Raw genomic sequence first — 22,277 nt, 5'->3', positions numbered from 1 at the left:
TACTTGCAGTATCATTCGGTTGTTCTCGTGTATCTTTACAAATAGTTTGCATGCCAGTGTGAAGATCTTGGAATGCCCTTTATACGTTAGGCTGTTAGCATTTTTGTTTGTAGATTATTAAAGGACACATCTGTTCTAGTTGGATCTGAAATAATAAAGCCCAAAAATAATGGCAACACGCTGAAGTATCCATGGCATTCAATGGCTATGAACTCTAAAATCACCGAGCAATAAAGTGTTAGTGTGCAACAGTGAGCTTTATAAACACATTGCAGAGTGCTTAGTCAGGTCCATGAGGGCTACACTCCTGTAAGCTTAAATCCATAAAGGGAATCCTCCATTACATAAGCAGATCAGCAGTGACTGGTTTGTTCCTTTAAGTCATGACACATGATGTTGTGTCTTGCATGGGCAAACATAAACTTACAGTGTGCTGGTTTTAATGGTTTATCGTAAATTAAGCATATATCGGTAGCATTGTGGATAGCACAATCGTTTCACAGCTCCAGGGTCCCAGGTTCGGTTCCGGCTTGGGTCACTGTCTGTGCGGAGTCTGCACATCCTCCCCATGTGTGCGTGGGTTTCCTCCGGGTGTTCCAGTTTCCTCCCACAGTCCAAAGATGTGCAGGTTAGGTGGTTTGGCCATGATAAATTGCTCTTAGTGTCCAAAATTGCCCTTAGTGTTAACATAGAACAGTACAGCACAGAACAGGCCCTTCGGCCCTCAATGTTGTGCCGAGCCATGATCACCCTACTCAAACCCACGTATCCACCCCATACCCGTAACCCAACAACCCCCCCCCTTAACCTTACTTTTATTAGGACACTACGGGCAATTTAGCATGGCCAATCCACCTAACCCGCACATCTTTGGACTGTGGGAGGAAACCGGAGCACCCGGAGGAAACCCACGCACACAGGGGGAGGACGTGCAGACTCCACACAGACAGTGACCCAGCCGGGAATCGAACCTGGGACCCTGGAGCTGTGAAGCATTTATGCTAACCACCATGCTACCCTGCTGCCCCTGTTGGGTGGGGTTACTGGGTTATGGGGATAGGGTGGAGGTGTTAACCTTAGGTAGGGTGCTCTTTCCAGGAACCGGTGCAGACTTGATGGGCCGAATGGCCTCCTTCTGCACTGTAAATTCTATGAAATTCTAAATTCTATGAAATATGAGATTGGCAGTATCGTTCCCACGCAGGCGTAAAAAACAAAAGTACGATTTTCTTTTAGTGTCGTAATGTTGCTCCTTTGTTTTGTATTTGGAAGACCGAGAAGGATATTGCAGAGAGCAGAATACAGGGTAGAGCGAGAGCAATTCTGTTTCAAACTATGCTTTTTTAAAATATGTTTATTCAAAATTTTTTATTGTAAACAAAATAATAAAACAATTAACCCAAGTTACAATATCAAAGAGCAAGACAAACCAGCAAAAGTACAGATTAACTTAACCCCACAGAATTAAACGAAACCCCTTAACAACTGGCGGTGACTAGCTCTTTAAAAAAGGAAATTAATGGCTGTCATCTTAGTTAGAACCCTTCTATCAACACCCTGATGGTGTACTTAGTCTTCTCCAAATGTACGAAAGACATGAGGTCACCCAATCAAGCCGAGGCACTAGGCAGAGTAGGACTCCACCACCCAAGCAGGTCTCGCCTCCGGGTTATTAACAAGGCAAAGGCATGACTATCCGCCTTCACCTCTGCCGGCGAGTCTGACACCCCGAAAAAGGCCACCAACGGACATGGCTCCAAATCAGCATTGAGTATCTCTGACATAGAGCGGCACGATGGCGCAGTGGCTAGCACTGCTGCCTCACGGCGCCGAGGACCCGGCTTCGATCCCGGCCCCGGGTCACTGTCCGTGTGGAGTTTGCACCTTCTTCCCGTGCCTGCGTGGGTCTCACCCACACAATCCAAAGATGTGCAGAGTCGGTGGATTGGCCACGCTAAATTACCCCTTAATTAGAAAATTAAAGGAAAAGAGTATCTCTGACATGATGTTGAAGAATGATCCTCGCTTTAGTCTTGTGCACCAGCTTGAATTGGATCAGACTAAGCCGAGCACATGAGGACGTGGAGTTGACCCTGTGAAGAGCCTCGCTCCATACCTCATCATCCAGAATTGGACCCAATTAATCCTCCATTGCCCCTTTACCTCAGAAATAAACACAGTATTTGAATTCATCTTAAATACATTTTATGAATGGAATAACATGTACCTTACTGAATCTCACTTGCCTGCCAGCCCTGCGCAGTTGGCAGCACTCGCCAGAAAGGTTATGGGTTCAAGTCCAACGCCAAGACTTGAGCACGAAAATCAAAACTGGCAGTCTAGTGTAGTACTGAGGGATTGCTGTGCAATTACTGAGGGATTGCGGTGCGATCTTTTGGACAGGAGGTTAAACTGAGGCCTCTGTCCTCTCAGGTGGACACAGAAGATCCCATGTCACTAGTTAGCAGAAAAACCAGGGGAGTTATCCCCTGTGTCCTGGCAAACATTTATTGCTCAATCAGCATATAAATAAGATTAACTGGTCATTAGCACATTGCTGTTGGAACTTGCTGTGCCACATTTCCTACATTATGAAGGGTAGTCACTGTTGTGGAGTCATAGCATTTTACAGCACATAAAGAGGCCCTTCGATCCATCGTCTCTGTGCCAGCCATCAAGCACTTATCTATTGTAACCTCTTTTTCCAGTACTTGGTCTGTATCCTTGTATGCTATTACGCTTCAAGTGCTCATCTAAATGTTGTGAGGGTTCCTGCCTCCACCAGCCTTTCAAGCAGTGAGTTCCAGATTCCCACCACCGTCTGAAAATGTTTTTCCTCAAATCTACTCTAAATCTCCGGCCCCTTACCGTAAATCTATGGCGCTGGCTATTGACCTCTCTACTAAGGGGGAAGGTTCCTTCCTATCTACCCTATCTATGTCCCTCATAATTTTGTACACCGCCTTAGCCTTCTCTGCTCTAAGGAAAACAGCCTTAGCCTCACAGCATCAGGGACCCTGGTTCAATTCCGGCCTTGGGTGACTATCTGTGTGGAGTTTGCACGTCCTCCCTGTGTCTCACCTGTGGGCTACCTCCAGGTGATTGGTTTGCTCCCACAGTCCAAAAATCAATAGGTTAGGTAGGTTGGCCATACTAAAATTGCCCCTTAGTATCCAAGATGTACAGGTTAAGTGGGGTTTCAGCAAGAGAGTGGGCCTAAGTAAGGTATTCTTTTGGAACAAGGTCGGTGCAGACTCAATTCGGCCGAATGGCTTCCTTCTGCACGGTGGGGATTCTATGATTCCAATAGTGCGGCGACCAGAACTACATACCGTACTCCAACTATGGCCTAACAAGCCTTTTATACAGCTCCATAAAACCCTCCCTGCTCTTATATTCTATGCCTCGGCTGATAAGGGCAAGTATCCCTCATGCCTTATTTAACCACCTTATCTATCTGTCTTGCAACCTTCAAGGAATCTATGGACATGTACACCAAAGTCCCTCTGATCCTCTGTACTTCCTTGTCCTATTTCCTTGGGGCAGCAGGGTAGCATGGTGGTTAGCATAAATGCTTCACAGCTCCAGGGTCCCAGGTTCGATTCCCGGCTGGGTCACTGTCTGTGTGGAGTCTGCACGTCCTCCCCCTGTGTGCGTGGGTTTCCTCCGGGTGCTCCGGTTTCCTCCCACAGTCCAAAGATGTGCGGGTTAGGTGGATTGGCCATGCTAAATTGCCCGTAGTGTCCTAATAAAAGTAAGGTTAAGGGGGGGTTGTTGGGTTACGGGTATAGGGTGGATACGTGGGTTTGAGTAGGGTGATCATGGCTCGGCACAACATTGAGGGCCGAAGGGCCTGTTCTGTGCTGTACTGTTCTATGTTCTATGTACCGTTCATTGTGTATACCCTTGCCTTGTTAGTCCTCCCAAAATGCAACACCTCACGCTTTACAGGGTTAAATTCCACTTTGCCACTGTTGTTCAATGAAGGTACTTAATTGGCTGCAAAATGCTTTGAGACCTCCTGTGGTAGTGAAAGGTGCCTTTGTAAATGCAAGTCTTTTTTTGAATACAAAATATGAACTTCTCCTCTATGTTCTCCTCAGTCACCTTTTTGTTCCACCTTCACCTGGCTCCCCAGTAAAGCCCATTCCTTCCGAACGAGTCGTATCACCCAGGGAACTGGAACTGCAGGTATGTTGTTCAGCAGAATGTTATTTTGTTTCCTTGTCATCTCAAAACTACCGTGTGCTTTGGTGTAATTATTTCTGTAGGCATATGGGGAAAACCCCCAACACATTTATTTTTTATCTGTTTACTTTCACACTATCAGTCGAGTAACCACAGAGCACACCAAATAACATTCTTCATAATCCTTACACTGCACAGTATATACTTTACAAGAGAGCTGGCTTACACTCCTTTCCAGGACTTCGAGTGTCACTTTAACAACAATAATCTATATTGCACCTTTAACGTAATAAAATATCCCAAAATATTTCGAAGGAGCAATATAAAACAGTCTAACTCCAGGCCACATAAGAAGGTATAAGCTCAGATGATCAAAATCTTGGTCAATAAGGTAGGTTTTATGGAGCAGTTTAAAGGATGGGAAAGTGAGAGAGAGGTATAGGGAGGGCATTCCAGTGTTTGGGCATGGGCAACTGAAGGCACAGCAACTAATGGTGGAGCGCTAAACTTGGGGGTGCACAAGTGGCTAGGATTTGAGGAGCGCAGATAGTTTAGAGGATTGTGTGACTGGAGGAGATTAGGGAGGGAGGGGCAAAGCCATTGGAGGATTTGAAAACAAGGATGAGAATTTTAAGATCCAAGCCATAGCTTGACAAGGAGGCAATGTAGATAATGAGCACAGATTATATGACACTTGGTGTAAGCTAGGACACAGGCTGCTCAATTTTGGATGACCTCAAGTTTGCGGAGATTAAAATGTGGGAGATCAGCATGAGTTTGCTGGAATAATCATTGCTAGAGGTATGCACAAGGTTTTAGCAGCAGATGAACAAAGGCGAATTTGGGCAATATTACTGAGGTCGAAATAGGAGATATTAGTGATTGCATTAATTGATGTTCAGACTGCAAGCGGACTGGAATAATTTGTCTTTGCACTTGCGTTTTTATTTTGGGGGGGACGAGGGATGGGAAACATCTAAACCTCAGTTGTCTCTTCCTTTACACTGTGCATAGTAATGATCTGGAACTCACTGCCGAGGAGGGTGGCGGAAGTGGGTACAATGAAAGCTTTCAAAATGAATTAGATAGCCACTTGCGGGAAATGCATTTGCAGGGCTATGGGGATAGAGCGGGAGACTGGGACTGACTAGATTGTTTTGTAAAGAGCTGGAGTGGACTCGATGGGCTGCATTGCCCAAACTGGAGAATGTTTTATTATTTTGATTTCTTATATAAAGCACCCAGATGGATAGGCTTGTAGGTCTACCGGATGATAGTGGTGTGAATTTAACCTCATTTTAGGGTTTCCGGCTGGATTTGATCCAGTTCTTTGTGTTCTGCTGATTTTACCAATTACTAAACTATCCTTGTCTAAACCCTCAGTTGTTCAATTTTGTTACTATTTGATTGCTCCCCCAGTGAAACTTCCCTTCCTCCCATCCCATTCCTCTCCATTAGCAACACCCAACCACTTTATTTCTTGCGCACTAAGCATGGACTTTCTGCTGGTTTTCAGGTTGAAGGAGAAAGTTGGTGTCAAAATCATTGAAAGAAGTAGGGTCAGATTTATGGGATTTTTCTTTTTAAATGGCCCACTGGTTCCACCAGTGCACCAGCTCTGTCAGCTGAACAATTTGCTCTTTGTGTATTATATCCCTGCTCCTCCATGTTGATCTTAGTTCTTCATCTGCAGTAATTGTGACCAGCTTTACAGCATCTCAGTCAATCTTTAATTTCACTTTTTGGCCGTTTTCATTTATTTTGGGGAGCACTTAAAATGGTTTAATGGGCTCCTCCTCCAAGGATCAGTGAGTTTTATTGTGTGATTAGCTAAACTATACAGACAAGAAGGCCCAACTGCTGATTCTTGGTTTGTACTGGTTTGACCTGGGCAGCATTACAGGTGCTAAAGTTGGCTTTGGTGGCCTTGGGTTAAAGAGAAACCATAGCTCCTGTTAGAAATACATGTGTCAGATGGAAACTGAACTGGGCTCGGCTTTGATGGAATACCAATGTTCAATGTTGAAAAGTCGCACCTGGCCAGTTGGATAAAGTGCGAGACTTAATAAATCAGATCCTGGCCTGGAGTTAGTGATTTATTGAGTCAGAAGGAAGATGTAACAGAAAATTAAGCAAGTCGGAGATTTGCGAGACTAGGACCTGGAATGGTAGGGTAGGCCTCATGAGGAAAAATGTTGGATAAGCTAGACTTGTATCCGCTGGAGTTCAGAAGAGTAAGAGATGACTTGATTGAAACATACAAGATCCTGAGGGGTCTATCACAGGGTGGATGTGAAAAGGATGTTTCCTCTTGTGAGAGAACCTAGAATTGGAGGTCGCTGTTTAAAAATAAATATTGCCCTTTTAAAACTGTGATGAGGAGAATCTTTTTCTCTGAGGGTCATGTGTCTTTGGAACTCTTCCTGAAAAAGTGGTGGAAGTAGAGTCTGAATTTTTCTAAGGCAGAGCTAGATAGATTCTTTCTATTTTTATAAATTTAGAGTACCCAATTTTTTTTTCAAATTAAGGGGCAATTTAGCATGGTCAATCCACCTAACCAGCACGTCTTTGGGTTGTGGGGGTGAAACCCACGCAGACAAGGGGGGAATGTGCATGCTCCAGGGCCGGGATTCAAACCCGGGTCCTCAGCGCTGTAGTCCCAGTGCTAACCGCTGCACCATTGTGCTGCCCTGAGCTAGATAGATTCTTGGTGAACAAGAAGGTTAAAGATTATTAGGGATAGGTGGGAATGTAAAATTTTTTATTTTTTTTATTTTTAAATTTAGAGTACCCAATTATTTTTTCCAATTAAGGGGCAATTTAGCGTGGCCAATCCACCTACTCTGCACATTTTTGGGTTGTGGGGGCGAAACCCACGCAGACACGGGGAGAATGTGCAAACTCCACACAGACAGTGACCCAGAGCCGGGATCGAACCTGGGACCTCAGCGCCGTGAGGCGGTTGTGCTAACCACTAGGCCACCGTGCTGCCCTGGGAATGTAAAATTGAGGCTAAAATCTGATCAGCCTTGATCTTATTGAATGGTGGAGCTGGTAGGGGGGCTGAATGGCCTACTCCTAATTTGTATGTTTGTAAGTCAAGTATATTTTAAGAATTGGTTATTGGTGCACTCAGCCAGTGCCAATATTCTTTCTTCCTTAACATGATAGATGCCCCCAACGCAGTCTGACATATCATTACATTGATGTTGAGGTTCCGTGAGACAGGCTCTGGCATTCTCCTCCACACGGGCAAAATGTAACATAGGTGCCTATGTCAGAGACACTGGTCCCCAGTTTACTTTCTTTGTTTTGAAGAGGCATATCTGAAATTCAGCACATGGACCCTAAGTAACATTTTACCTAACGCTTTTGTTCTTGTATTGTAGAGTCGAGATATCCCTTGCATTCTTGTTTTATTGAGATTCTGTCTTAAGTTCCAAGAATGTAAATTTCTCTTGGTACTTTCAATATAAAATGCCATAGAAAATACAACCAATCCCCTACACAAACAGTAGCTTTAATTCTATATGCCTGCTCTGTTCCTTTAACTCTTTATGCTCCTTTCCTTTATCCGCCTATCTAAATTATTCTTAAATGTTGAAATGATCTCTGGTTCAGTCACTAACTCTGGATCAATGAACATTGGCCTCTGAGGTAATTAGAATATTTCCAGGAGGTTCCTTCTGTGTCTTAGTAAAGATATAACCAGATGTACTATTAAACCAATTGGGTAACCTCATTTTATGCAGAGTTAGTTGATATTGTCTGTCTGCTTGGCTCAGTGATCGCACTCATCCATTTCACTCAGCAGAGTTAATTCCAACTCTGGAATTTAAGTAAATAATTTAGGCTGGTATTTTTCTGTGTTTCTCAGGAGTGCTGCAGTACAGAATGTGCCTCCTTTTCGTAAGCTGTTAATCTGCGGCTCAATCTGCTTGTTTGCTTGGAGATGGACATAAAGATCCAGTGATGTGTGTTAAAAGGAGGTTTCCCAATTCCCTTGCTAATAATTACTGCCCAGCCAGTATAGTGAAAAACTGTTCAATTAATAATGATTTTGTCAAATAATTTCAATCACTTAACCCTTTATACTTCTTCCAGCTGTTGTAGCAAGTTAGGCAATCAGATTTCCATTCGTGAGCATACAACAAATATTTTCATTTCATAATTTAGGAATATGAACTTTCAGATTTGTGGGATAGGTCTTAAAATCACTGCAAAAAAACCCCATAATTCCTACTTAGAATCTTAGCATGGTGTTCTTCGCGCATCACCAGAGAGAACACCTGTAGTTTCACTAAACATCTGCAAAACATCTGTAGACATGTGTTTGCAAGGTGTACAGCTGTCATGTTGATTTTGAGCATAAACCAATTTTGTAATCAGCAAAAAAAATCACTAGTACATTGTTAATGATTTTACATTCAAGAAAACTGTCAGAATGAACTGATCAGGCTGAAGTGAATTCCAAGCTCTTGGACATATATGTGATGTACCATTTATATATGATATTCTGTGGATATTCGCAAAGTTAATATTTTGGAATCACTGCATTTTTGACAAAAGAGACGACCAGTGTCTGAGATTCTTGTGGATAATATGGTGTGAAGTTGTGCTGGAGCACTTTGTCTCATATAATTTTAGTTTGTGAAAGTTGACATGCTGGGCCTGCAACAATAGCTGATGACCACAGCATCAATTCAGCAAATGAAGTGCCAATTTGTTTTTTAGATGAAGTGGTAAGAATTTGTGCAAAATACTTTGTTTGTCGGGACTTTCCCCTCTCCTCAGCAGTGTCACGAGATCATAGTGCAAACAAATTTGTTTAAAAATAGGCCAACTATGCATACTCCGTTAATGTTTAACGTGACAGGTGTAGAAATAAGCTTTTGTGGCAGAAATACATTTTCATGTTGGGCAGTGTAGCTTATTTGACCTTACACTAGTAGTACCTGTTATATGTTTTACTCTCAATTGCACTAATGCTCTCATCCATCATCCACTGAGAGCTCATCCAAAACATTGCTGCCTTGACCCTTTCCTGCATCAAGTCCTACTTGCACAGCATCCCCTCCTCAGACTGATTGACACTGGTTCCTGGTTTCCTACTGCTTCAGATGTAACATTTCTATCTTTGTGTCGAATCCCACTGCTGCCTGACTTCTCTCTATAACCTTCTTTCTCCCCGAACTCTACATTCCTCTGCCTCTGCCTCTCCTCCTGCCCATTATTCGCAATGATGTCTTTGGTTGCCTGCAGCCCCCCATAAATCTTCTATGTCTCCACCTTCTCTGACAGCCTCTTTATGACTTACTACTTGATTTAATGTTTTGGACACCATCCTGATTTTTTTGTCCATCATTTTTGTTCATTTTTCTATTCCTTGTGTCTCTGCAAATTAGCTGTTAATCCCACTGCCTGTCCCCAACCTTTTTATTCAGGATTTTCATTATAATTTATCTTGCTTTTCATAAATCCTATGTAAATAAAATATTATCTTTTTATGAAGAGTTTTAGAAAATATATTAAATATTCAGATTATAGTATGTGCTTTGTGTTATGTTATTACTTTTCTGCTGTTTTGCCAACAGGGGAAGTTATATAGCAAATTATTGGCAGCAAGGCAGAAAATTGCCATTGAGAAGGATGTTCCACCAGCTATTTTGGCTACAAATAAGATTCTATTAGAGTTGGCCAAGATAAGGTAAATAAAATGTAATTGAATTGAACCTGGAGAACTGAGTGCAACTCACCTAGTACAGCTGATCAATCATCTAATAATACTTTTCTCTTTTAGTCCACTAAAATGTGATGGATGCTGAGAGGTCTGTTGTTTGTTTAGTTGATATTTTATAATTGTAGTGTCATTTAAAATCACCAGTTAAGGTGTCGTGGGATCTGTCGGATTTGAGAGCTTAATCACAGCATTGTGGGGTTGCCAAATGAAAAGAAAGAAAAACTGTGACAGCGCATTAAAAATTCTGCTACAATGTAAAACAGTGAAACAGGATTAGAACAGCTCTGTGGATCTATGCAATGGAATAATTCAACCAGGCAATCTATTGTTGTGTCGCATGTGGGTGGCGAAAACCACTTTGAATCTTTCAGGTCAAACTATGTGCAGCATGTGTAGAGTAATGTGAGGGAGAGGGCGGGGGGAGAAGAAAATTAGAGTGGAGGGGAAAGACAGCAGGATATGAGGGAAGGTGGAAAAGAAAGAGTTCTGTGGAAAGGAAACGGACATCATGGGGATCGAGGTATGGAATTCCCCATCATGGGACGGCACAGTGCTGTTTCAGCGCCAGGGGCCCGGGTTTAATTCCGGCCTCGGGTGTCTATGTGGGTTTGTACATTCTTCCCGTGTCCTGGAGTTTGTACATTTTTCCCGTGTCCTGGAGTTTGTACATTCTCCCTGTGTCTGTGTGGGTTTCCTCTAGCTGCTCCGGTTTCCTCCCACAGTCCAAAGATGTGCAGGTTAGGTAGATTGGCCATGCTAAATTGCACCTTAGTGTCCGGGGATGTGTAGGTTAGGTAGATTAACCATACTATATTGCTCCTTAGTGTCCATGGATGTGCAGGTTTGGTTATGAAGTTCCAGGGATAGGGTGGGGTGTATGGGATCGAGTGCTCTTTCAAAAGATGGGACGCAGACTAGATGGGCTGAATGGCCTCCTTCTGCACTGCAGAGATTCTATGACTTATCTGGTTGGGGAGGAGAAATACAGCTTGTTGGAGCAGTGGTCCTATGGCTGGGAAATGGGGGCCAGGCGAAAGGAGCATAATTTCAAAAGCTTCCCTAAGGGGCTGTGATTTCAAATTGTAGGCTGCTGCTTGCAATTGCTCTCCATTTGTTTGGTGTCTGTCACATAACGTGTTACAGTGTCATCTCCAGGTTCAAAGCCATGAACGCCTTGAGCCCCATTCGCTGTTTCTAATATGATAGATTAGAATAAAATAAGATAAAAATTCTGATGAAGAGTCATACGGATTCAAAACTTTAACTCTGTTTCTTTCTCCACAGTCGCTGCCAAACCTGCTGAGCTTTTGCAATTTTCTTTTTTTCTTTACTGCGAGATTGGAAGTTTGTCTGAAAAGCGAGTTAATCTTTGACGTGTAAACATTTACCCAAATTAAATCCCATCTCCCAACTTCTACAGCAACTACTCCTTCCTGTTTCCAAAAACCTTAAACTTTTTAAAGTGTGATGCAAATTGCTGGGGTATTGAGTTGGACTCTACCTGGGTAAATTGGAGCTCTGTTAGGGATGAGGGTACTTCTAATTTGATGCAGAGTTACCTTAACATCAAATTTATTGGTGCAGCTGGAGATCGGTAGCCACTTGGCAAAAAATGCCTCAGATCAAGTCTGCAATTAAGGAAACTATTTGTTTGAGAGAATCAAGGAAATTACAGCACAGAAAGAGGTCCCTTAGAACACTATTCTTATAGCTCAAGTGAGGCTACCTATTCTAATCCTATTTGCCTTTACCGTTTAAATATACCTTTATCCCCACCTCAGTATCCCTTCTTGTTCTAAAAGCTCCTATGTGACTTTAAAAAAAAAACGAATTTCCTTTGTTGTTTTGCCAGCAATAGGTCTGAGCGAATATACCTCTTGTTAGCAATTTGCGAACCAGTGAAAACGGCTGTTCACTATTTACACTCTCAAACCTTTGATGTTTTTGAAAAACTGTTTAAATTCCCAATAACTAGGGCAGCACTGGGGCGCAGTGGGTTAGCACTGGGGCGCAGTGGGTTAGCACTGGGACGCAGTGGGTTAGCACTGGGGCGCAGTGGGTTAGCACTGGGGCGCAGTGGGTTAGCACTGCGGCCTCACGGCGCCGAGATTCCAGGTTCGATCCCGGCTCTGGGTCACTGTCCTTCTGGAGTTTGCACATTCTCCCCGTGTTTGCGTGGGTTTCGTCCCCACAACCCAAAAGATGTGCAGGGTAGGTGGATTGGCCACGCTAAATTTCCCCTTAATTGGAAAAAAAAATGAATTGGGCACTCTAAATTTAAAAAAAAACTCCAATAACCGTCTTTGTTCTGTGGCGCAGAGATGCCGGTGTTGGACTCGGGTGGGCACAGTAAGAAGTCTTACAACACCAGGTTAAAGTCCAACAGGTTTATTTGGAATCACTAGCTTTGAGTCAAAGTATCGTCTTGCATCGTTGGCTATGTCTTTACATGCTGTGTTTGTGTAACCTACCTATTCACTAACCTGATGAAGGAGTTGGGCTCTGAAAGCTAGTGGTTCCAAATAAACCTGTTAGACTTTAACCTGGTTTTGTAAGACTTCTTAATTTGTTCTATGGGGTTGGGAAGAAACAGAATATCAAAACTCTTTCGGAACATCTTCTCATCCACTTTGCAAACTTGGGCCAGACTGGTAAGAGAGCTCTTTCACTTTTCACTCTTAATTTCCTCCAAAACTTAGGGACATTTCTGTTGAATTTGTACAGAACAATGTAACCAAGCCAGAGAGGAATGCACAACTCCACTCACACACTTTGCCAAGATTTTCCGGTTGAGCAATGGAGCCAAGGCGAACAGACCTCTTTGTGTGGCTGCCATTAAGTGATATCAGCCATGCCTCTTGGAGGGAAGTGGCACTGATTCTGTCAAATCACTGACCCGAGGAGTGCAGAACAGTTGTTGCAAAACGTTTCACATCCAGAGCAGAGCAGCCAAAATTAAAATAACTGTACATCAGCCCTCTCTCTTTTTCTTGTACAATCTGGGCACAAGCGCTTCCATCATTCATAAAGCAGCATTCGTTTTGCTAACCTTTCTCTATGGCCTCCGGTTAAAATGAGCTCTTAACTATTAAAAAAAATAATAATAGTGTATTTCATTTTTGTTTTGAGCTCTTTGGTTATTGGTTATAGAAATGGTTAAGGATAAGGAGGAAAAAAGGCTTTTTCATTGTGTGTGGTAGTTGGAGGCGCAGAGTCAGGCAATGAAATCTCCCAAGAAAGATCAAACTAGAATTAACCCTGGGGGCCAAACATTTTCTTTTAAGTACCCTTTATTTATTGTTTTCCCAACAGAAATAAATAGAACATAGATCTGCATCTAAGCACTAATTTTCTCCAACAAAAAATCAATTCCACTCATGAAGCATGGCCTGACTTTATTTTAGAACTCCGAATTGCGGAGTTAAGCTGACTGATTTTGCTGGTGATGTTGGCAGCGTTTTATGTCCGATGCAGTTCATGCCTCATCTTGCAGTGCTCAGTTTTTCAGGGCTGGGAAGACTCTGGACTGCAGACAGGCACAAGCATCATTAAAATGTGAGTCTGATCACTGAATCCGAGGCCTGTGGCCTGTGTCCTTGAAAGAAAAATGACCGCAGGGTGTTTCCTGGGCTACAAGCAGGCTGATTTTCACCTACACTTTCTTGCATTTTATTTAATGTGTTGGCTAATTTTACTGGGTAGGTTTCCATTTGCACTTTATATCTGTAATTTTATTTTATTTTTCTCAATCCTTTGCTTTAATTGCTACCATTATTTAAATTGCACCACAGAGATGAGGATGAATATTCCCTTGAGGATCATGAATGGACTGCATAATTGAGATGAGATGGGGGAGATTGTGCGAAGGCAACAAATGCATCCGTGATAATATGATGTGTTCTGACCACACCCATTAGTACTGTAGCCCTTATGTTTACAGATCCCCGTTGGAAGGGCACTGTCATTATCTCTTTTTCACACAGTTGTGCTGTCTGCTACATCGTAAAGGGCAACAAAGGGTCCCGGCATTAAGTTTTCATGCCACTGCCATGCTTCAGACACTTGCCACAGTTCTCTCAAATGAAGTGACTGATGCACAGCTTACAGGGGATAATACCATAGCTTTTGCAGTGCCATCGCTGATGGAACTCACAAATTAAGGGAGTGAGGTTTAAGAGCATGCTTTTTTCTTAACCTTGTTTCTGATGCTTGAATGCTCCCTCACTTGCAATCAGTCACAAAGGATTTGGGTGATTGCATTGACTCAGCTGGCAGGCACAAGAATTCTTCATCAAAGAGAGCAGTGTGCTTTGCATCCACAGAGTTATTATGGACCATTGATTCCACTTTCCTGCCAGCAATAGGACTTGTGCCCTAATGGCAAGCCATATCCTTTATCAACTGCTGCCTAACTGGATTTTGCACTCCCCAGCTGAAGGAACTTTGGGCAAAGCTCTCTGGGCAGGTTTTTTAAGTGGCAATAGACTCACCAAATCGGGTGGAAAGGAGTTCCTCTTGCAAAATTCTTAGACATGTTCCCCTCTCCCAGATGGACCTATGCCGAGTACCAGCTCAGGTCCATTGTTGCAAATTTCATGCAGTATTCAAACCATCAGCTTCTCATCCCATTTGTTAATAGCACAAATATATTACGTTTAGGAACCAGTCACTTTGCATGCACAAGGTATCGACAATCGTAAAGTAATATAGCAAGAGATGGGGAGCCAGGATCTAATCTACAATGAATAGTGCTAAAGCGTAGAATCTTGTACCAAATACATGAGGTGTACTTTACCAGTGTTAGGATGTTATCTGGCATTTTAGTTTCCTGAATTGTGTAAGTTTTAACCTTTTCATTTTGAATGTCAATTTATTTTAAATGTCAATTTATTTTACTCCCAACTTCGAAGGGTAGGTCGATGTGTCCTGTGCCAGCTGACAAGTTTTAATGTAATTAACACCATGTCTGATACTGGCCTTGTGGCTTATGTACAAGCAATTTAAAGGATCTAACAGAATTAAGTGGTCAAAAATGTTGGAATGCTGCATGAGACTTATCGCATTACCTTGTGGCTGGATGTCTTAGAACTGTTGTTACCACATTGAGAGTTCACATAAGTTGCATGTTAAAATACAAATATCTATATGGATTATTTTATCTTCTTCTACCCACAGGCCAACTACTTCTGACAATATGAAAAGAATTGATGGTGTATCTGAAGCTAAATCTGCTGTGTTGGCTCCCCTCCTGAGTATGATCAAGGAGTTTTGTCAAGCTAATGAATTGGAGGTATGCTTCAAAAAGGCATACCTTTTTTTGCTCCGTCATTACTTTCAGGTTTTATTACAGTACTTCAGCGTCTTGTAGAGATCAGCTAATCACAGTTAATATCATGGTTAGGTAGGTAGACCACCATCGACTGGCGGCTATTTTAAGCTGCCTTTTCAGTTTTTCTTATTAAATACTCCACTCTTTTCACTATAAAGTAGCTTTTTGGTATTTGCATTATGATTGAGAAGTTAATATTTGCCAGGCTGAGGTAGTAAAAACTATCTAATTAACTAAAATATCGTCATCTAACATTGCTAATTAGCCATAAATAAGTTCTCCGTATCAAATTTAATGTCATCAGACTTATTTGAGAATTTGTTTCTGAACAAATTTTGGAAAATTAAATTTGCTGGAATATTAGGAGGGTATTGAACATGGTTCTGGCACCGGCGGAGGGGAAGGAAACAGAGGTGGTTGTGCCATTGGACACTGAGAAAGCATTTGACCAGGTAGAATGGGGGTACTTGATGGCAGTTCTGAAGCAGTTTGGGATTGGACCCAGATTTGTTGACTGGGTAAAGCTCCTATATAAGGGCTAGAGTCCGCACAAATAACATCAGCTCGGAATACTTTCCTCTCCACCGTGGGACTAGGTAGGGATGTCCTATGTCCCCCCTGCTGTTTGCACTCACGATTGAGCCATTGGCCTTCGCGTTAAGAGGTTCAGGGGTATGGAAAGGGATAGTGAGGGGGGGGGGGGGGGGGGGGGGGGGGGGGGGGGGGGAGGGGAATAGAGCATAGGGTGTCGGAACCAAGTGTGTCAATAGGGGGAATACTGGAGCTGCTTCGGGTGTTTGGGTCTTTCTCGGGGTACAAATTAAATCGAAACAAGAGTGAATATTTTTTTTATAAATGTTTTTATTCAGTTTTCATATTTTATATTGAACAAATTACAAATTGTTAGGAGAGAAAAAGAACAAAAAAAAAACAAACAAACACGCAAAAATTAACATACATATTTACAGGTAAGCATCTTCGTAGTAGTAACTGCGCCCCCCCCCCCCCCCCCCCCCCCCCCCCTCAACATGTTTATTTAGTTTGGTTTTGGGCCTTAGCTAGCCATCGAACCCCCGTACCGAACCTGTAGCCCCCCCCCCCCCCCCCCCTCCCGCTACCTTCCCCCGACTATTCTTCCTCTTGTACATTGGCCACAAATAGGTCCCGGAACAGTTGCATGAATGGCTCCCACGTTCTGTGGAAGCCGTCGTCCGACCCTCGGATGGCAAATTTGATTTTCTCCATTTGGAGAGATTCCGAGAGGTCGGACAGCCAGTCCGCAGCTCTGGGCGGTGCTGCTGACCGCCAGCCAAACAGGATTCTACGGCGGGCGATCAGGGAGGCAAAGGCAAGGGCGTCCGCCCTCCTCCCCAGGAATAGATCTGGCTGTTCTGAAACCCCGAAGACCGCCACTATCGGGCATGGCTCCACCCTCACTCCCACCACTTTGGACATAACCTCGAAGAAGGCTGTCCAGTACTCCACGAGTCTGGGGCAAGACCAGAACATGTGGGCGTGGTTGGCCGGGCCTCTTTGGCACCGTTCGCATCTGTCTTCCACCTCCGGGAAGAACCTACTCATACGGGTTCTTGTTAAGTGGGCTCTATGTACCACTTTTAGTTGCGTCAGGCTGAGCCTTGCGCACGTGGAGGTGGAGTTGACCCTATGCAGTGCTTCGCTCCAGAGTCCCCACCCTATCTCCATCCCCAGGTCGTCCTCCCATTTCCTTCTTGTTGCGTCCAGTACGGTGTCGTCCCTATCTACCAGTCGGTCATACATGTCACTACAGTTCCCTTTCTCTAGGATACTTGCGTCCAGTAGGTCTTCCAGTAGTGTCTGTCGTGGCGGTTGTGGGTACGTCCTTGTCTCCTTTCGTAGGAAGTTTTTGAGCTGCAGGTACCGTAGCTCGTTCCCCCCAGCTAGCTGAAACTTCTCTGTCAGTTCGTCCAGTGTTGCGATCCTGTCGTCCGTGTATAGGTCCCTGACTGTCAGTGTCCCCCCGTCCTGCCTCCACCTTTTGAAGGTGGCGTCAGTCAGTGCTGGTGTGAACCTATGGTTGTTGCAGATGGGAGCCCTGTTCGACATTTTGGTCAGGCCAAGTTGCTGCCGCAGTTGGTTCCAGGATTGGAGGGTGGCTGTCACCACTGGGCTGCTGGAGTGTTTTTTGGGTGGGGATGGGAGTGCTGCCGTGGCGAGGGCCCGGAGGGAGGTTCCCATGCAGGAGGCCTCCTCTGCACGCACCCACTCAGCCTCTGGCTCCTGGATCCATCCCCTTACTCGCTCGGCTGTTGCTGCCCAGTGGTAGAATTGTAGATTCGGGAGGGCTAGCCCTCCCCTGGTTTTTGTTTTTTGTAAGACCTTCTTTGGGATCCTAGCATTTTTACCCCCCCATACGAACGCCATGATGAGTTTGTCCAGCGCTTTGAAAAAGGCCTTGGGGATGTAGATCGGAATGGATCTAAACAGGAAGAGGAACCTGGGCAGTACGTTCATTTTGATCGTCTGAACTCTCCCCGCGAGGGAGAGCGGGAGTGTGTTCCATCTTTGCAGGTCCTTTTTAACTTCCTCCGTCAGGCTGGTGAGGTTCCATTTGTGGATCCCTTTCCAGTCATGGGCTATTTGGATCCCCAGGTAGCGGAATTTATGTCGGGCTTGATTGAACGGCAGCCCCTTTAGTGCTGCCCCCCCCCCCCCCCCCCCTTGCGGGTGTACTGGGAAGATCTCACTTTTGCTCATGTTGAGTTTGTAGCCCGAGAAGGCTCCAAACTCTTTCAGGAGCGCGATGATTCCGTCCATGCTGCTTTGTGGGTCCGAGATATAGAGGAGCAGATCATCCGCATAGAGTGAGACTCTGTGCTCTCTACCTCCCCTTCGGATCCCCCTCCAATTTTTTGCTGCCCTGAGCGCGATTGCTAGCGGTTCAATTGCTAGTGCGAACAGCAGCGGGGACAGTGGGCATCCTTGTCTGGTGCCCCTGTGCAGCTGGAAGTATTGGGAGTTGGTATTGTTGGTCTGTACACTCGCCATGGGAGCGTTGTACAGGAGCTTTACCCCAAGCGGTGAACCCTGTTCCAAGCCCGAACCGCTCCAGTACCTCTATGAGGTATTTCCACTCGACTCTGTCGAAGGCCTTTTCTGCGTCCAGGGAGACGATCACCTCTTGTGTTCTCTCCCCGGAGGGGGTCATTATCACGTTCAGCAGGCGCCTGATGTTCGCGGTAAGCTGTCTACCTTTGACAAAGCCCGTCTGGTCCTCTGTGACCACCTCAGGTACACAGTCTTCTAGCCTCTTGGCTAGGATTTTGGCCAGTATTTTGGCGTCTGCATTCAGCAGAGATATGGGTCTGTATGACCCACATTCCGTTGGGTCTTTGTCTTTCTTAGGTATCAGCGAGATTGAGGCCTGTGCTAACGTGGGTGGCCAGAGTGAATATTTTGTGGTGTCTCGGCCAGGGGTGGTGGCAGGGGTATTGTGGACAACCATTCCATAGGCAGGGACTCACTTTAGATACCTGGGGGTGCAGGTTGCTCGAGATTGGGGGGGGGGCAGGGGCTCCATAGGTACAACATTTCCAGTTTGGTGGGGAGGGTGAAAGCTGATCTGGCAAGATGGGATGGTCTCCCTCTGTCACTTGCGGGTCGGGTTCAGGCGGTTAAAATTAAGGTGTTGCCGCGATTTCTGTTTATTTTCCAATGCATGCCGATTTTTCTGCAAAATGCATTTTTTAGAGAGATTGAAGGAATGATTACCTCGTTCATATGGGGAGGGAAGGTGGCCCAAATTAGAAAGGTGCTGCTACAGAGGGGAAGGCAGGCAGGGGGCTTGGGTCTTCCGAACCTGATGTATTATTACTGGGCGGCGAACGTGGAGAAGGTACGGAGCTGGGTCAGAGGGGTTGTCTCCCAATGGGTCAGAATGGAGGAGAGTTTGTGTAGGGGGTCGGGATTGAAGGCGCTAGTAACAGCGCCGCTCCTGATGGCCCCGGGGAGATACTCGGAGTCCTGTAGTAATAGCTTTGTTGAGAATTTGGAGCCAGTACTTCGGGTTAGGGCAGGGTGAAGGGAAATGTAATTTCAGGGGAACCATAGATTTGAGCCAGGGAAGTGGGATGGAAACTTTCGGAGATGGGAGGAGAAAGGAATTAGGACACTAAAAGATTTGTTTCTTGGGGGTCGGTTTGCAGGATTGTAGGAGCCAGGAGCGAAGTATGGGCTGGAGCAAGGGAAAATATTTAGATATGTGCATGTTCAAGACTTTGCCAGAAAGGAGATACATAGCTTCCCAGTAGAGTCGGCTTCCCATTGCTGGAGAAAGTGCTGACGCCAGGGGGACTGGAGAAGGGAGCAATATCGGCGGTTTACGAGGCTATTTTGGAAGAGGAGAAGGTGCCACTGGAAGGCATCAAGGCAAAGTGGGAGAAAAGAGTTGGGAGAGGGTATAGAGGAGGGGTTCTGATGTGAGGTGCTCTAGAGGGTGAACGCCTCCACCTTGTGTGTGAGGTTGGAGCTGATACAGCTGAAGGTGACATATAGAGCATACCTTACAAGGGCGACGATGAGCCGGCTCTTTCAGGGGGTAGAAGATGTATGTGAACGTTGCCGGGGGGGGGGGGGGGCGGCGGGCGGCGGGCGCAAACAATGTTCATATGTTTTGGTCCTGTCCCAAGATGGGGGATTAGGTTTTTAGGGTAATCTCTAAAGTGGTGCATGTGAAACTGGACCTGGGCCCTCGGGAGGCCATTTTCGGGGTGTCAGACCAGCCGGGGTTGGAAACGGGTGTGGAGGCAGATGTTGTAGCCTTCGCCTCATTGATCGCCTGAGATGTGGATCCTATTAAGGTGGAAATCAACCTCTCTGCCCTGGCATGGCAGGGGGACCTGCTGGAATTCTTGACACTTGAGAAGGTCAAATTTGAACTGATGGGAAGGATGGAGGGTTCGACGATTCATGGGCGTTATTCATTATGCACTTTCAAGAATTGGATTACATCAATATTGGGGGGGGGGGGGGTTGGAGGTTGGGAGAGTTGGGGGGGGGGTGGGGAGGTTGGGGGGAGGGGGACTGTATGTGTTAATGGTGACTATGGGTGATTCCTGATTTGTTTTTGTCATTTGTTTATGTTGACATGCAGGCTGATGTTTGGGGTTTGGTGGGAGGATGGAATTGTTATTGATATGGGGATTGACATTGCATTCGTTACTGATTATCAGAACATAGAACACTACAGCGCAGTACGGGTCCTTCGGCCCTCGATGTTGCGCCGACCTGTGAAACCATCTGAGGCCTATCTGACCTACAGTATTCCATTTTCATCCATATGTCTATCCAGTGACCACTTAAATGCCCTTAAAGTTGGCGAGCCTACTACTGTTGCAGGCAGGGCGTTCCACACCCCTACTACTCTCTGAGTAAAGAAACTGCCTCTGACATCTGTCCTATATCTATCACCCCTCAATTTAAAGCTATGTCCCCTCGTGTTGGTCATCACCATCCGAGGAAAAAGACTCTCACTGTCCACCCTATTGTTTATTGTTGGGTGTAAATTTGGGAGAAAATGTGAAAAAGGAGAATAAAAATATGTTTAAAAAAAAAGAAATTGACATTTGCTGAATTCACTTAAAGCACGTTTATGCCAAATTCATTACTTTTCACTAGATGGACAAGTTTTTTGTTTTGAGTCACGGCGTACAACAACGTACAGTCCAACTGAGCTCGGCCTTTGACCCCGTGTCGGGTGCCACACATTCAACATTGGTAAGAAGTTATTCTAAAAATATCACTTGTTTTATCCTTGGCTCCCTTGTAGAAACTGCTTGTCTTCCAATTATTATTCCCTCATTAGTGGCACACCTTACATCAGGTTCTTAACAGTGTGAGCTTGAGTAAGAAGTTTGCAGATGATATAAAAATTGTGGTTGATAGTGAGGAAAGAAACTATTAACAGTGTCAAGGTATCGCTGGACTGGTCAGGTGGGTGGAATAGTGACAAAAATAATTAAATCCTGAGAAGCAATAAGTTTGGGAGTGTAAAGAAGTCAAAGAAATATATAAGAAAAGGTGGGATACCGCCAATGGGGATCCTCGACAGAATAGTCTCTATGAGGGAAAAAAGGGAGGGCAGAGTCTCGGGTATATATAAGGTGCTTATGAGGGAGGAAGGGTCCCAGACAGAGGAACTGAAACTTAAATGGGAGGAGGAGCTAGGCGGGGAAATGGAGGCTGGGCTGTGGGCAGAGGCCCTGAGTAGGGTAAATTCGACCGCGACATGTGCTAGGCTCGGGCTGATCCAATTTAAGGTCGTTCACCGGGCCCATATGACGGTGGCTCGGATGAGCAAATTTTTCGGGATAGAGGACAAATGCGCTAGGTGCGCGGGAGGACCAGCGAACCATGTTCACATGTTTTGGGCATGCCCTGAGCTGAGGGGGTACTGGGAGGGATTTGCGGGGGTCATGTCCCATGTGCTAAAAACAAGGTTGGTGATGAGTCCAGGGGTGGCAATTTTTGGGGTTTCGGAAGACCCTGGCGTCCAGGGGGAGAAAGAGGCCGATGTGTTGGCCTTTGCTTCCCTGATAGCCCGGCAACGAATATTATTGGCGTGGAGGGACTCAAAGCCCCCGAAGACTGAGTGGTGGCTTGCGGACATGTCGAGTTTCCTGGGGATGGAAAAAATTAAGTTCGCCTTGAGGGGATCTGTGCAGGGGTTCACCCGGAGGTGGCAACCATTTATTGACTTCTTTGCGGGAGAGTGAGCGTCAGCAGGGGGGTGGGGGGTGGGGGGGAGGGGGGGGGGTAGAGTAGAGTAGGAGGGAAAATATGGCGGGTAGTACCGGTGGGAGGGGAGCGGGCTTGTGCAATATGTTACGATGGAAGTATTGAAAGTACGTGGATGTTTGCACATTTTTGCCTTTTTTTGCTTTCTTTCTGATGATGTCTGTAACTGTTTATAAAGCCAAAAACTACCTCAATAAAATTGTTTATTTAAAAAAAAAGAAAAGGTGGGATATTGAGAAGTGCAGA

The 22,277-nt window shown here is 45.1% G+C and overlaps 1 protein-coding gene across 6 annotated transcripts in view; it reads left to right on the top strand.

The window, feature by feature from the left end:
* Nucleotides 1–22,277, top strand: part of wrn (WRN RecQ like helicase) — a 137,170-nt gene that overhangs the window by 87,469 nt on the left and 27,424 nt on the right. For all 6 annotated transcript variants that reach the window (XM_038792676.1, XM_038792672.1, XM_038792675.1 and 3 more), the window contains 4 exons: nt 4,104–4,191; nt 9,783–9,895; nt 15,104–15,218; nt 20,913–21,011. In XM_038792676.1, coding sequence (XP_038648604.1) covers nt 4,104–4,191; nt 9,783–9,895; nt 15,104–15,218; nt 20,913–21,011 — 415 coding nt within the window. The remainder of the gene's footprint in view (nt 1–4,103; nt 4,192–9,782; nt 9,896–15,103; nt 15,219–20,912; nt 21,012–22,277) is intronic.

This window comes from Scyliorhinus canicula, chromosome 3, assembly GCF_902713615.1.
Source record: "Scyliorhinus canicula chromosome 3, sScyCan1.1, whole genome shotgun sequence".
Taxonomy (NCBI): Eukaryota; Metazoa; Chordata; class Chondrichthyes; order Carcharhiniformes; family Scyliorhinidae; genus Scyliorhinus; species Scyliorhinus canicula.
The sequence above is the reverse complement of the archived record's forward strand: the minus strand, read 5'-3'. Positions and strand labels throughout refer to the sequence as shown.